The 16,037-nt window shown below is 35.9% G+C and overlaps 1 protein-coding gene across 4 annotated transcripts in view; it reads left to right on the plus strand.

Moving 5' to 3' along the window:
• The window catches only part of LOC129237410 (phospholipid-transporting ATPase ID), a 110,177-nt gene that overhangs the window by 81,562 nt on the left and 12,578 nt on the right, over positions 1–16,037 (plus strand). For 3 of the 4 annotated variants that reach the window (XM_054872145.1, XM_054872143.1, XM_054872142.1), the window contains 11 exons: positions 1,770–1,982; positions 3,732–3,824; positions 5,662–6,105; positions 6,200–6,283; positions 9,202–9,336; positions 9,444–9,692; positions 12,122–12,559; positions 14,872–15,162; positions 15,258–15,431; positions 15,505–15,781; positions 15,849–16,001. In XM_054872145.1, coding sequence (XP_054728120.1) covers positions 1,770–1,982; positions 3,732–3,824; positions 5,662–6,105; positions 6,200–6,283; positions 9,202–9,336; positions 9,444–9,692; positions 12,122–12,559; positions 14,872–15,162; positions 15,258–15,431; positions 15,505–15,781; positions 15,849–16,001 — 2,551 coding nt within the window. The remainder of the gene's footprint in view (positions 1–1,769; positions 1,983–3,731; positions 3,825–5,661; positions 6,106–6,199; positions 6,284–9,201; positions 9,337–9,443; positions 9,693–12,121; positions 12,560–14,871; positions 15,163–15,257; positions 15,432–15,504; positions 15,782–15,848; positions 16,002–16,037) is intronic. The other variant, XM_054872144.1, reaches the window with a different exon arrangement.

A 16,037-nucleotide genomic window follows, 5' to 3' on the forward strand; every position in this document is an offset into this window, starting at 1 on the left:
AATGTGCCGAATTATCTCATCCTTTAGCTCTTGAATTGTTGCTGGCTTATTGATGAACACCTTTTCTTTCAAATAACCCCAAAGAAAGAAGTCCAACAGGGTCAAATCACATGATCTTGGCGACCAATTGACATCGCCGCGACGCCATCAAATCTTTCGCGCAAAAGAGCCATTGTTTCGTTAGCTGTGTGGCACGGTCCTGTTGAAACCACATATCGTCCACATGCATATCTTCCGATTTGGGCCATAAAAAGCTCCTTATCATCTCACGATAGCGAACACTATTCACAGTAACTGCCTGACCGGCCTCATTTTGGAACAAATACGGCCCAATGATGCCGCCGGCCCATAAACCGCACCAAACAGTCACTCTTTGTGGGTGCATTGGTTTTTCGGCAATCACTCATGGATTATCATTCGCCCAAATTCGGCAATTCTGCTTGTTGAGTCATTCAGGAATTTTATTTCCTTTGTAGACAACAGGCATATTAGTAAAATTTTGTAATGAACACGGATTCACCAAACTCCCCATAATCATAATTTTTACTTTATGATTTCCAGCAACATGTGTACAAGCAAGAAAAGTTTTGCTCTTCTTAATGATCGTATGTCCCGGAGTCGGTTAAGAACTTCCAAATAAGCCAGGCTCATCGGCTTTGTATATCTGCTCTTTCGACAAACTTAAATCCATAATTGTTTTGTTAAATTATCATTGTTTTGTTAAATTGTCAAAATTATTTGATAATTTTTCTTCGCAAATCTTTAGCCATCGTATTTCACGGCCCTTTTTAAAGTTTGCAACCCAACCATCCACGAAATAACTTGGCTTCCTCTTTTAGCATATCACTTGTAATTATTTGGAAGTTCTTGGCCCTTTGGTCCGCAAACCAATTGAATAAAGCCCTTTCCATTTTTTGAAACTCAGAAATCTTAAGAGTTCCTTGTACCTGGACCGGATTCAGATCGGGTAAAAACTTCTTAATAATGGACTGTTCATTTTTTTCAATACGAGCTATTGTTGCTCTATGCACTTGAAAGTTTTTAGCTAATGCATGAATGGATATTCCGGCATTTAATTTGTTCAGTATGTCAGCTTTTTCTTTTATTGTAAACAAAGTAAATTTTTTCTTTGACATTATAAGACCAATCTATGCAAAAGTTAACGCAAAGCGGTCATTTCCTCAGCAAATGAATTGGGCGGTACTTCCCTTAAATTCATTCATTAAAATCATTCAACAACGGTACTTCCCCGAGCTTTACAACGTAGAAAGAGTGAAAGGGAAAAACAAATCAAAAAAAGTTGCAAGTATCGAGGTAAACATTTTTTAGTGTCGCATGTACTGGGTACGCAATGAAAAAAAAAACATTGTGTGGCAAGAGTTGCGCAAGTATCGAGTTTCTACTGTAGTATGTTTATAAATATAATATTATTGTTTATGTATGTTATGTTTAAAATGAGGCACAAACATTTTTTTATGTTTTTGAGCATATCGGTTTTTTTAAAATAATTTTATAAGTTTTTGCGTAACGCGTTTACATATTTCCTAAGGCAGACTTTTTTTGCGATCCTCACCATCGCATGAAAAAAATTCTTCAAAATCTTGTGAAAATCTATCATTTCTAGCTATTTTTCAAGTTTTTGAAGGTATTTTTTTTAACCCCTATTTACCGCACAAAAATCGATTTCACTGTGGAAGTACATTTTTCGAATTTAAAATATTCCAATTAAATAATTTTGCCATTTTCTAACATTTTTTTATTTCCCCCAGGATAACTTCATTAAAACGTCCAAATACACATTGCTGACATTTTTGCCATTCAATCTGCTCGAGCAATTTCAACGTCTTGCCAATTTTTATTTCCTGTGCTTGTTGGTGCTACAGCTGATACCAGCGATATCGTCGTTGACGCCCGTAACCACGGCTATACCGTTAATTGGCGTGTTGACATTGACAGCGGTTAAAGATGCCTATGATGACATTGTGAGTATACAGTTAAATAAATGTGGTGTACAGTTTGTCAGGAAAGTGTTTTGACATATACTAATCTAGCGAAATTAATTAAGAAAAATGTATTTTTTATGGTTTTCTTTCAATCAATAAATAATATATATCACACAAATAAAAAGCAAAAACAATATATACTTCAAACACAGCTGTCAAGAAAGGTTGTTTACCTTTGCATGAATAGCTTTAAGTTAATATTTAAAAAAAATAATCTGAATCAGTACTTTGACAGACTACCCCGAGCCTCTATTGCACCGTTTAGTCTGCTACGAATAGAGTGAATACATTTTTGGACATCATTTTGGGTTCTGCTCGATGCTTTGAATGATTTTTGCAACATTTTTCTTTGAAAATGCCCACAAATTTTCTATTGGATTAATATCCGGGCTTTGGGCTGATGTATCTAATATTTTACTGCAATAAAAAGGATCCACCTTCTGACCATATGAACAATTTGAAACAGGCCAACAATGCGATGTCACATTTATCGACTTTTGGAAGGCATTCGATAGAGTCAGCCATAGAATCCTACTGGGTTCAATTGGTTGTTGTTGTTGTTGTTGTTGTAGCAGCATAAACATTCCCCGTGCATATACGAGGAATGCTGCTGAAGTGACGTCCTTGGCCGGATATAAATCCGGGTCGTTCCGGTTAGGTAGAGCCGACTGTCGTGGGAATGGTCAATTGGTATTCACCCTAGATTACTTAAGGGGTTTGCATCTTATCTCACTGATAGAACTCAATTCGTTCGTATAAACAATATAAAATCTATCTGATGCCATCAAAGTTACCTCAGCTGTAGCTCAAGCTAGCCATCTCGGGCCACTATTGTTCTTAATCTTTATTAACGACATTCCAGACGTTTTTTGTCTGTTGTATGTAGATGACTTGTCGTATAGAGGACGGGTTGCACCTCCTATGGAGTTACCTTCAGTTTCAAGCCGACCCCGAACGGCAGATATTTTGTATGAGGAGCTTTTTTCCATGGCAGAAATACACTCGGAGGTTTGCCATTATCTGCGGAGGGGTGACCGCTATTAGAAAAAAACGTTTATTTAATTTTGGTGTTTCACCGAGACTCGAACCGACGTTTTCTCTCTGAATTCCCAATGGTAGTCACGCACCCGCTCATTCGGCCAAGGCGGCCGTATAACTTATAACCAAAGGTTGTATAACTATTATATAATAGACACTGAATCACCTCAAACGATTTCCGTTTTCCAGACATTTTTGCATTCTTTATAATTTACGTAGGATTTGATATTTTGATCAACAAATCACTCTTACCATTATTTTATGACTGATTGATGACTAACGTGTGTATAACATCTCAGTGAGATAACGGTATATCAAATCATCTTAGCAAACGATGCTGAAAATAGATAAGTAAAAACGCTTTCCTGACAGCTGAGAGCAACATTTGTTTTATAATATTTTTTTTTTGCTTGCTTCGGTAGAATCAAAAAGTTCACCGTACGAAATACTGGCAACTATTAAAGTTATTGAAATATTTTTGAAAGGCTCTTCAAATTCAATCAGATACGCTGGTTTTAGTTAAAAAAGTGCAAATCACTTGACATGTCTAAAAATTTTCTTGTTAAACTGTATTGTTAAACTGTATGTATTAGTGTATAATTAACATTTTTTTAACTTCTACAATATTGTACATAAAACTTGATCTATAAGAACCTTATACTTTACAACATCTCTAATTGTACTTTGCAGCAACGCCACCTGTCGGATTCTCAGGTGAATAATAGGCGATCGAAAACGTTAAGAAATGGTCAATTGATCGATGCAAAATGGTCAGGAGTACAGGTAAGAAATCCAATTCTTAAAATTTATAATATTTTTAAACAAATTGATGTACATATTTAGGTCCATACCACACGAAAAAATTTTAAACCAAATACATTCCTTATATTTTTATTAGCAGCTTAGGGCTAACAATTTATGTTTGTGGACTATGCGAGACTATCTCTTCACAAATGTTTTAAAATCGCTTCGGTTTTCAGCATTTGCTTGACTTAAAACCATGTCGTATAAAGCCTATTTTTGAAAATTATATAAATAATAATGCAAGGTGGCTCAAAATTAATCACCCTATCGGAAGGTTTATAACTTTTTCAAATGGCGTCGTATGTGAATCATATTTAACTTTTGGGAACTAGACTGCTGCAATATATAATATGTACAAACGGACATGTTATAAAGCGCTTGAATGTTAAAACACAGGTTTCCAAAATTTTTTTTTATTTAGTGCAGAGGTTATTCAAAAACCAAATGGGATGATTAATTTTGCGCCACCTTGTATTTGTTCCAAGTTTCATTGAAATATTAGGCTCTGGAAAAAAAAACATTATTTTCCGTTTAGGCATTTTTGATATTAAAGAAAATGTCGATAATGTGAAAACTGCCGATAAAATCACAGAAATAACTAATACAAATTGTTAGTAGTCGTGGCATCTCCCAGGAGCTAAAGATTCACCGTAATGCAGTTGTAAACCATTTGCGCAAAAATAATGGATTTTTTCCCCCCAACTTACAGTCTGTGTCAGAAAAAAAGAAAGGCGACTATTCATAAAATATAAAATTACTCAATAAGCCGTGTAGTCTCCAGCGTTGTCGAGTATAGCCTGGCATCTTCTTTATGCTTTGAACCAGCTTTTCTGCGTAGCTCGTCGACAAACAGGACTAGATTTTGCGAACTTGGCGCACGAGTCGCTTTAAATCATGGACTGGCCTCCCGGCAAGATGCGTTTTCATAGTTCCCCACACATTTTCAATGGGGTTGGCGTCTGTGAACTTGGAAGGCCAGTCCAGTGGGACGGTAGGACATGTTCGCCTCCTTCAGTCGTCGTTCGATGGTGTTGATACTCACATCTATTCCCTTTTTGGCAAGGATTGTGCTGCACCCTTGGTGTAGTCACAAAAAAGGGTCCCGCTTAAAAATTTGGACGATCACCTTATCCTGCTTTTTTGTCATCACTCGCTTCAAGTCGCGCTCGGAAAAGTCATCAAAATTTTTGTACTTACACCGCTGATTCAACATCACAACTTTTGCAGTCGCGGCGTAAGATAATTTCTGCCCTTTCGAATGCGTGCAGAAAAATACCCCTCAAAACGTTTCACGTACTTCTCACTCATTTTTGTTTGGTTGCGTTTACGGGAAATTTTCGAACGACACTAACCCGGTTAGCACTGGCGTCGTAGCCCTTGAGCGGGACTATTATGCAGCAAAAAGCAGAACAAAATATATCTTGAAGTTACCAGAAAAAAACCTTCTGACAAAGACTGTATATATACATTTTTGCTCGAGTTATCGTGCGCACAGACGGATGGACATTCATAGCTAAATCGAATCCTCTCATCATTCTGAGCATTTTGGTATATTTATGTATACATCCATCTAGATTTCTTTACATACAACCGTTATATGAACAAAATTATAATACCCAAGTACGCGGGTGTAAAAATTAATTTGCGTCGATCGCAGCACTCTGTACATGCAAACATATTGCACGCTGTCTGTACTTACACTCATATTTTTGCACATATTATATTTCTGGAATGTGCTTCGTTTGAAATTCATGCTTTGATTTTAGATTTCGCTAATTGTATTCATACATATTTTTATTTATTTACTGCACCATAGGTTGGTGATGTGATACGTTTGGAGAATAATCAGTTTGTGGCAGCCGACATCCTATTGCTGACCACATCCGAACCAAATGGCTTGTGCTTCATCGAAACCGCAGAGTTGGATGGTGAAACAAATTTGAAATGTAAGCAATGCCTGCCAGAGATCACAGAGCTGGGCCAGCGGCACGACCTTTTGTGGAATTTCAATGGTGAAATTATTTGCGAACGACCAAATAATTTACTAAACAAGTTCGAGGGAACACTCATATGGCGCAATCAAAGATATGCGCTCGATAACGAGAAAATCCTACTAAGAGGCTGTGTTTTACGCAATACACAATGGTGCTACGGAGTTGTTGTATTTGCGGGCAAAGACACCAAACTTATGCAGAATTCGGGCAAAACTCAATTCAAAAGCACCGGCGTTGATAGACTGTTAAATTTTATTATAATTGGGGTGAGTTATTTGATGGTTGTGAATAGTTTAATGGTGGAGGAGGGTGAGGAAAGGAATGTAAACATGTTTTTTCTTTTCGTTTTTTGTTTTTTAGATCGTACTTTTTCTACTTTCCATATGTGCGTTTTTTACGTTGGCCTGTGCCATTTGGGAAAGCTTTATTGGACAACATTTTCAGGTAATGGGTTAATTATGCGATTTGGAAACATTTTTATTCATTTATTTCTTTTTTTTTTAATTGAACTAGAGATGAAGGCATAGTACTTATAATACTTAAACTCATAATACTTGTAATGTGCTTATATATATACATAATTAATATTATATACTTATGTATGTAGTTACAATAGCTCGTTGGCTTGAAATTTATAGAGTTAAAACAGATGAAATTAACATTCTTTGGTTAAGACTTGCATTTATCTGCGATTGCCCAAATTCCCATGTAATTGTAAAACAGGAAATGTTATGTTAACAGTGATATCCGTAAGGTAAATGTAGGGGTTTTTATAAAATATTTTCAGCGCAACCAGAATCGTAAGCATACACGCGAAACTATTTTTCATTATTTTTATTTATTTAATAGACCATTTTATCACAAATATATAGTTTATAATATATGTTATTTCACAATAATGGCGGTATATTTAGTAATAACAAATGCTAGAAGAGGAAACGTGCATAAAAACACAGAAAGATCTGGATTGACGATTGCGTTGTAAACACTAGCGTTTTCCGAAACTTAACAGAGCTCGTAACTGAGTTAAGTTTCTAGTTGAAATAGGTTATTCGAGTTGTAGTGGATATTTATAGTAAGTTTATATTCCAGAAATTTATTATTACTTTATTCAAAACTAGAAGTGAAATATATGTATTAGTTTGGAGAAAAAAATCCATTATTTTCTCGGTACATGGCTGTAGTGTTGTCAACACATTTGGTGACATTTTTCACTAAAAAATTTCGTTTGCTGTTTTTTGTTTTTTCCATTCAGTTGTGAGTTACTGGGTGTTAACAAAGGAAGTCAACAAAGAGAAAATTCAGAACATTTTGGAGTTTTTCTTTGATAAAGGCGAACATGCAAGCCAGGCTGTTGAAGCTATGAATGGCGTTCATGCTGTTGTTCAGGCATTTTTCATATTAAAGAAAATATCGAAAATGTCGATAAAATCACAGAAATAATCGAAGTTGATCGACATGTTAGTAGTCGTAGCATCGACCAGGAGCTACAGATCGACCATAAAACAATTTTTTTTTATTTAATAACTAATTATTTACGCAGGATTAATGGTTTTTTCTTGATTTAAATGTTTTTGGACAAATAATAATGATTTTTTTTTTGGTTTTTGTTTAAAATTAATAAACAATTTTAAGTTTAATATTTTTTTAACAAAAAATATTTTTTACTTGTACAAGTTAATTTATTTCAATTTACAATACGAAAAAAAAAATTTTTAGTGCCCTACGCCCATCGCCTCTAAAATAATGGAAACACTCTTTCTCAAAAGATCGATACCAGTAATAAAAAATGGTTGATAATTCCAAATCACCAATTCGGGTTCAGAAAAAAACGCAGTACAATCGAACAAGTTCATAGAATTTTAAATTGCATTCACTCTGCTTTTGAACACAAAAAGTACTGTACTACTGCATTCCTCGATTGAGTATTATTATTTATTTATTATTACATTTTAATTGAATTATATCTCAAAAACCGATTTTTCTTTGTTCAGCAAGGAAAAGAACAATCTGAACTCTGCGAAAGTTCAGCTGGTCTTCCTGAAGGCAGTGTGATGGGCCCCAATCTATATCTGCTTTATACCCATGACTGACCAGCCTTCGTAGAAGCAGTTGTTGACACATTTACAGATGATAATGGATACATTTCCATAATTGTCCTTATTCAAACTCCAAAACGCTCTTGATGAGATAAGCCATTTGCTTAAAAAATGGCGAATTAAGGCAAACGAGACAAAGTCTGCCCAAATTACGTTCTCCCTCAAAAGTAGAACCTGCTCTCCTGTTAAACTAAACAACGCAGATATTCCACAGTGTAATGAGACTAATACTTAGGAATGCAGCTCGACAGCAAACTCTCGTGAAAAACTCATATCTTTCCAAAACGCAAAGCGCTAGGAATGAAGCTCAGAAACCTACACTGGTTACTCAAAACTGCAAGTTCCACATGAGAGTAAGCTCTTATTCTATTCAGCTGTTTTGTAACCAATCTGGACCTACGAAACACAATTGCGGAGATCCGTGGCAGTCTGAAATGTAGAAATAATCCAAAGATTCCAATCGAAGACTGCTGGAATGATTGTGAACGCTTCATTCTACGTCACAAACAATCAAATAATATGGAAATTCCTACTGCCTCTTCTGAAATTAAAAAGGATGGTCTTGCTCACCAACAAAAAATCTTGATCACCCGAATCCTCTTATTCCTACACTCACTTCTCATACAGTGTCTTTTCAGCGGCTTAAAAGGAAATCAATAATAGATTTGTAATATTGTAAACCTGTACATAAAATATGAGGGCACCAGTAGGTGCACTCCCTGCACAATATTTAGTTTGAAATTAATGAACTTTTAATTTTTAATTTTAAATGAATTTAGCAAAAAAAAAAAAAAACAGAGGACTTCGTTTCTTTATTGAATTCAACTCAGAACTGAACTTTAGCTAAAACATATTTCTCAGGCTAGGCTTGCTCTCACGGTCTGTGAATTTAGGCAATATGATATCCAAATTTTGTAGAGATGGTGTCAGCAGAAAGTGCGCGACGTGTGTGAACGTCACTGTTAACATTCGACGCGTTAACTTATATTTATTAACATTGCTTTTGGCATAATTTGAATTAACTGAAACGTAATTTGACCATCCACGTTGTTGACAAGGGCTTGATATCATAATCCACATCTTTGGCGCGTGGAACCTATGATTTTTTTCGACAAGAGCCTATTTGATATTAATTTCAAATAATAATTAATTCAAAATACTGACTTTAATGAAGGTAGGAGGGACTCTTTAGTGAATGTTTTTTTGTAAACAATTTTTTATTAAACCTAACCCAAGCTCGATTTTCTCTTTTTTTTCTGACAGGTGTACTTACCTTGGGAAAATATCATCCCGAAGAATGTTGCGCAAGGCTCCACCGTTATCGGCCTGTTGGTGTTCTTTTCCTATGCAATCGTCTTAAATACTGTTGTGCCAATATCTCTCTACGTTTCAGTAGAGGTAAATATGAGCCAATCTAATTTAAAGCCCTTGCACCATATATTTCGCTAAAAACTGTACATATCATCATTTACGGGTGTAATCTTATCTTTTCCGTCAACAAACAGGTTATACGTTTCGCCCAATCATTTCTAATCAATTGGGATGAGGAAATGTACTATGAACGCTCGAAAACTCATGCCAAAGCACGTACCACCACACTCAACGAGGAGTTGGGACAAATTCAATATATATTTTCGGATAAAACCGGCACACTAACACAAAATATAATGACCTTCAACAAATGCAGTATTAACGGGCGTACCTATGGCGATGTATTCGATCTGCGTACGGGTGAAGTTATCGAAGTCACAGATGTAAGTAGCCTACCTGAGTAATCAATTATGGAATTTTATATTAAAGCAGATGAATGCCCCTAGGAAAATATTCACTAATTATATAGATAGTCTTTTTTCTTGAGGCTTACAAAACGCAGCTCAGCTAACACTCATAATAATTAGGACAAGACTAACTACACACCCTCTAACTTTCACTGCTGAAACATAACAAATTAAAGCATTACGGCAATTATAAAACTAACTGACCCTTTTACTTTTTAATTACACAACACTTTATTGGTAGTGACAAAGGCATTGCATGAAGTTCGTAGTGAACACAAAAAATGGATTATCAAAAATTATTTGCCGTTTACTTCATTTGTTAATAATTGAATTCTATAGACAATCATATTCAGTTAAGATAAGAGATAATAAGAGGATAGGTAATTCATATTCAAAATATAAGAAAAATAAAATAGCTTAGAAGTACTTTATGGCACTACTGTCCAATCAATTTTTTTTCCAAAATTAACGCCCGCACGCAGAATTTAAGAAACTCGAAAACTATTCCACACACATCCGACATTTTTCTTGAGCATTTTTGGAGAGGTCTTTACTAGCATTAAAACATTGAAGATCAATTTTTATTTTTTATGAGGTTGACCGTTTTGTTTGATATGCTTGTATGTCAACACATCTTAGCTAGATTCCAAATTAAAACTCCGTCTCAAATATCAAACATTTTATAACTATTTGATACTGATTTGAGAATTGCACCCTTCTCAATAAAACTAGAATTGAGTCTCCAAATTGAAACAATTGCCGGTTATTAAATTTACTTCCAAGTTGGTTCTTCAAATCAAATGTTGACATTTAATTTATTTTATAGATCGTGAAGTTGCATAATGCAAAGCCAGGATTCCATGCTCCAATCCCACTTTTTTTTCAATAATACTGCAAATACTTACATGGGAGCATTGAGATTGGAATCACTGCAAAACTGGTCCTGTATTATTGGGCTACAGCGCACTGCAACCAAAGGAGATCTATTGAAATCCTCTTTTTCACAAAATAAGTCAAACAAAAAATGCAGAATATAAATTTATCTACAACTGACTCACAAAACGTGCCTCACTTTAACTTTTTCTTGTTTCACAACTCTTTTTGATGGGACTACCAAATCTAAAAATTTAAAAAACGAAGAGAGGAGAAGATTTAGAGTTTTTAAGATATAGGTCATCAAAACTTTTGTAAAACACGTCGAAAATTGCAGAAATTCTTAAAATAGATGACAATTTTTTACATATATTGTAAATGTATATGTGACAAATCCACAGGAATGGTTAAGTTAAAAATATAAAGGATTAAGTACCATTCATAAAATAACATGAAATTATTCTATGGCTCAATTTTTTACTACCTTTTCAGAAAGGAGCAAAACGTATGCCCCTTTTCCCCTACTTTTTAAATTTGTTTGCTATCTTTTCTTAAAAGGAATAAACCTATGCCCCTTTTCCCTTTACTTCCAAATTGCATCAATGGATTAAGTAGCATCCGAAATCAGTTTTTATTCATTACACAACCTTTTATTATTGCATCATTCAATAATATTCATTTCAAGGCGAATCCATTAAAGTTGGTAAACCAGCTGATTTTTTTTTTTCTTTCGCCGTGTATATGTGGCTGTCAGCCCAGAATGAAACAAAGCGAATTCATTATTTGTTTTCTACTTTGCCAATACTTTGCTTTGACAATCAAACGTACAAAACATTGCCGTTGGTCTGGTGCCGCAACCTTTAATTAATGCGCCTTGATTTATTTCATTTCAAAAAATAATTTCAATATATTAGGTGGTTTTAATTCAAAGTAGAATTCAAAATTATTCCGTACTTTTTTCTACCGAAAGTTTTGTATGTACTTAAGTATATTCATGTATGTATGAATCTACCAAAAATTTAATATTTCTGACATTATCTTTCAATTGAATCTCAATGGAATTCATACTCAAAATACGCACCCCATTTTCAATTTTAGAATCGTTGGCGGAAAATATCTGTTATAAAATTTCTAATTGGTTAGTTCTAAAAATTCGTAGTAAAATATTAAGCAATCCAAAAGTTTTTTCATAGCAATATATTAATTTTATTACATTAGAAATATTGAGAAAATTTCTTTAAATGCACATTTTTTGTAAATATCACGATATTTTGTGTTTGTGCACAAACTTATAACCTAAATCGTAGAGAGTATTGAATGTTCTACACTGACACTCACACACCACTTACCTCCCAGGCAGTTGAGTTTTGTGCATCCTTATACTGCTTCCCACACCTTGTTTTCTCCCTCTCTTTGCACCACTTCACTCTTTGTCCGCTTTGTGACAAATGATTTTTTATTTGTTTTTTGAATAGTAAATTATTTTTTGCATTTAGTAAAAGAAAATCCTTAAAACATATTCCTCGTTGTAGAAGCAAAAATATGTACAGAATAGCAACTTTAACTTGAGCGGCAGCAATAGCGCCAATAAAAGCACACCGGCACCAACTATTTTATTGCACACCGCTGAGGTTCATCCGAAGAGCACAGTTATGGTATCTAGTCCTGAAGAAGGTGGCGCTACCGACGTCTCCATAGCTTCAACGAATTCAATAACAACAAAAGACGTCACATTGCCTATGACAGCCGCTATGACGATTCAAACTGCAATGGGTAGCCCAACACCTGAATCATCTCCTTCCCCTTCAGTCAGTAAACGTCAGCTTCAATATGAAGAATCTCCCATTGACAGCTCAAAGACAACGGAAGCGACAGCGCAGCATATAACTTGGCGTCAACGCTCCGTATCCCAGTCACCAAGCCGACGCATGCGACGACAAGTGTCCACGCTATCCAATGCGAGCGATAAAGTAATAATATTCGATGATTCTACACTATCGCCTAGAGCACTGATAGTGTCGTTTAACAACAACAATAGCACATCTACATCCATTACAAATGTCTGCACAAGCACCATCGAGTCGCCGCCGTCAAACACACCACCACTACCTCTGACAACGGTGACTGCACCATTAATAACACCCTCTCTGACACAAAAAACACCTGCACCGACCACATCAACAATATTATCATCATCATCATCATCGTCATCATCGTCACAATCACAAATTACAACAACAATGCACTCAGATGCTCCGTCACAAATTACGACACTTTTGGGCGAGCCGCAACAACAACAGCAATCTCACGCCACCGCAGCAAGAAGCTCACAAAAAGCCACAAAACCAAACACTAACACAAACGCAAACACAAAACCTCAATCACCATCAGATCCAATTGGTAAAACAGACGCAAAACAGCATTGTGTGTCATGTTGCGGCTGCAGTAGCCGGCAGCTACAGCAAGCAACGCAACCGAAAGGAAGCGCAAAATCGAAATTAAAGACGAATTTGAAATCACAATCGAAAAAGATGCTAAAGCAAACATGTGAAAATTGCACAAAATGCGCTCATCAAAATCACACCAAAAAAGTCAGCATCACAATTAATGCCAACAATAAGAACAAAACCAATGGCACCACCACAAGCACCGCCGACAATGTATTTGACCTTTATAGCGCAGCCTGGAGTTCGTCCCACCAAAAAGTGCACGTATGCATGTAATTTTTAAATGGCTAACAGTAATTTGTGCGCTCGATTTAAAAATTGTCCAGCCATGCAGTCGAAGCCTTAAGTTGCATACATCGTGTCACTGATTATAATTGTTTTACTTTTTATGTTTTGCTTAAACGCTTCACGCACCCTGTACTCCCACCTGTATAATTGAAGTTTCAAGTTCGATGTAGCTGTGTCGTTTCCAGGAATGTTAAAATTCTTTAGTTTCGCCACCTTTTTTATTATTTTTATATTTGCTTATTTTATTTTTTGCATGTGTTATATATAATGGTGAATATGTATGTATGTTTGTACATATATAACTCAACTTATGACTAATACCCTAAAACTAAGTGTGCATTATATTGGATTATCCCTTGTGTCTCCTTGAGTACCTATTGACGAACTAACTGCTAAAGAAAGTAACTTTTCTAAAATCTTCCGGCCGCCTCTATTCAGCCTGGCCTGATGTTGCATGCTGCTTCCGCTTTCATCGCCGCTAACAATTATAAACAAACATATTCGCTTCAATACGATAACGCTATGGCCAACTGAATACTTGCATACATATACCTATATATATATATATATATATATGTACAATACATATATATATATGTATATATATACAATACATATATATATAAATTTGTATTCATCAACAATTTTTTAAACTATGGGTGTACAATTAGGAAAGCGCCATTTTTGTTTAAGGTTCTTCAAATCCCTAATTCGGTTAGGATGTCATTCTTATCTTTATGCATTCTTATGGGTTATGCAAAATTCATTTTCAAACTCTCTTAGAGTCGGACATGAATCTTCATGTAATAACTGTCTAATAGGAAGACATGCCTGTAGATTAGGGACACTATCCACTGACTATTGCGGAGCTATTAGGATATTGAAGATAAAGATACAATCCAACTTGAGATTACTTGGTCTCGCTTTTCTGGACAACATTGCTAGTATAGCCAGCTTTTTTTTAAAGGCCATACAATGGTTCAGGGAGGATCATGCAGAGGAAGGTAGTAGTATCAAGGGAGTATCACAAGGGACCTCTAATTGACTGGCCTAGATGCGTCGAAGGACAACCACTTTACCTAACCTAACCTAATGTCAAACTTTTTCAACCGTCTGCTCTCTTCTTACTTGCCACTTTGAAATCACAACTTTTGTAGCATTGAAACCTTTCCTTCGACCATGGTTTTGTCACGAACAGATAAGAACAATATAAGTTTTCATAATCATCATTCCATGGGTCTCAGCCACAGTTTGATTTTTTTTTTTTTTTTTGAGCTAAAGTCAAATTACACTTAGCTGACTCGAATTGGGTCACAAAAAGATATGCGACCGTTGAAAAGTCCAAAATGCAATGCGTTCCTTCCACTGAAGCCTCACTAAAATGTGGTTTTCTATTTGTACACCTAATAAATGAATTGGAAAACTGGCGTCTGCCAAGCGTTACGCTTATGAATCATCCATACAAACATTTCTACATAGTAAATTTCCACATTGTTTAAAGTGTTAAGTGTTTGCTAAAATTTATACCTTTTTAACGTATTTTCAAGGCTCTCGAACCGGTGGACTTTTCTGCGAATCCCGAATTCGAACCCGAATTCCGCTGGTATGACAAGACGCTGCTGGATGCAGTGCGCTCTGACGAGGAGCATACACAAAATTTCTTTCGCCTATTGGCGTTGTGCCACACCGTGATGCCCGAGTATGTAGAGGGACGACTTGAGTATCAGGCGCAAAGCCCTGACGAGGCTGCTCTAGTGTCAGCAGCCCGCAACTTTGGCTTCGTTTTTCGTTCACGAACGCCGAATAGCATAACGATAGAGGTGATGGGAAATCGAGAGGTAAATAAAAGTTTTGTACGATTTACAAAAACAAAAATTTTGATTCACGAAACGAAAATTCCTTTATTTAACTGCTTTTTCTCTTTCACTCATAGGATTATGTACTTCTGAATATTCTAGACTTCAATAATGTGCGCAAACGTATGTCGGTGATATTGAGACGAGGCGATGACATCATATTGTATTGCAAGGGTGCTGATAATGTGATTTACGATAGGTTAAGTACTAGTCAAAATGATATTAAGGCGCGTACTCAGGATCATTTGAATGTAAGTTGAAGGTTTTGCGTAACTGCAACCAATACTAAAGTTAAAGTTGATTTTACGAAAACAAATCATGCAGAAATTCGCTGGCGAAGGTTTAAGGACGCTGGTACTCGCCGAACGACGGCTGGATGAAGACTATTACATGGAGTGGTTGGAACGACAGCAAATAGCAGCAGTTTCGTTAGATGCACGCGAAGAGAAATTGAGTGCCATGTATGAGGAGATCGAGAGTGAATTGATCCTCGTAGGTGTGACGGCCATCGAAGACAAGTTACAGGATGGTGTGCCACAGACGATAGCCAACCTACAAATGGCTGGCTTGAAAATTTGGGTTCTGACTGGTGATAAACAAGGTATTTACAGAAGTCGCTTATAAGACCGCAGGCGAATGTTTGGTGTCAAAAATTTTACTTATTTTAGAAACTGCTATAAATATTGGATATTCATGTCAATTATTGACCGATGAATTGGCCGATGTATTCATCGTGGATGGTAGTTCGTTGGAGGAAGTCGACAAGCAGTTGCGCCAATTCCGTGAATCGGTGCGAATACTTAATCGATTTAGACCTACACGTAAGATCGCACAGAGAATCGTCAAATAAATATAAA

Source organism: Anastrepha obliqua, chromosome 2 (genome assembly GCF_027943255.1).
Source record: "Anastrepha obliqua isolate idAnaObli1 chromosome 2, idAnaObli1_1.0, whole genome shotgun sequence".
Taxonomy (NCBI): Eukaryota; Metazoa; Arthropoda; class Insecta; order Diptera; family Tephritidae; genus Anastrepha; species Anastrepha obliqua.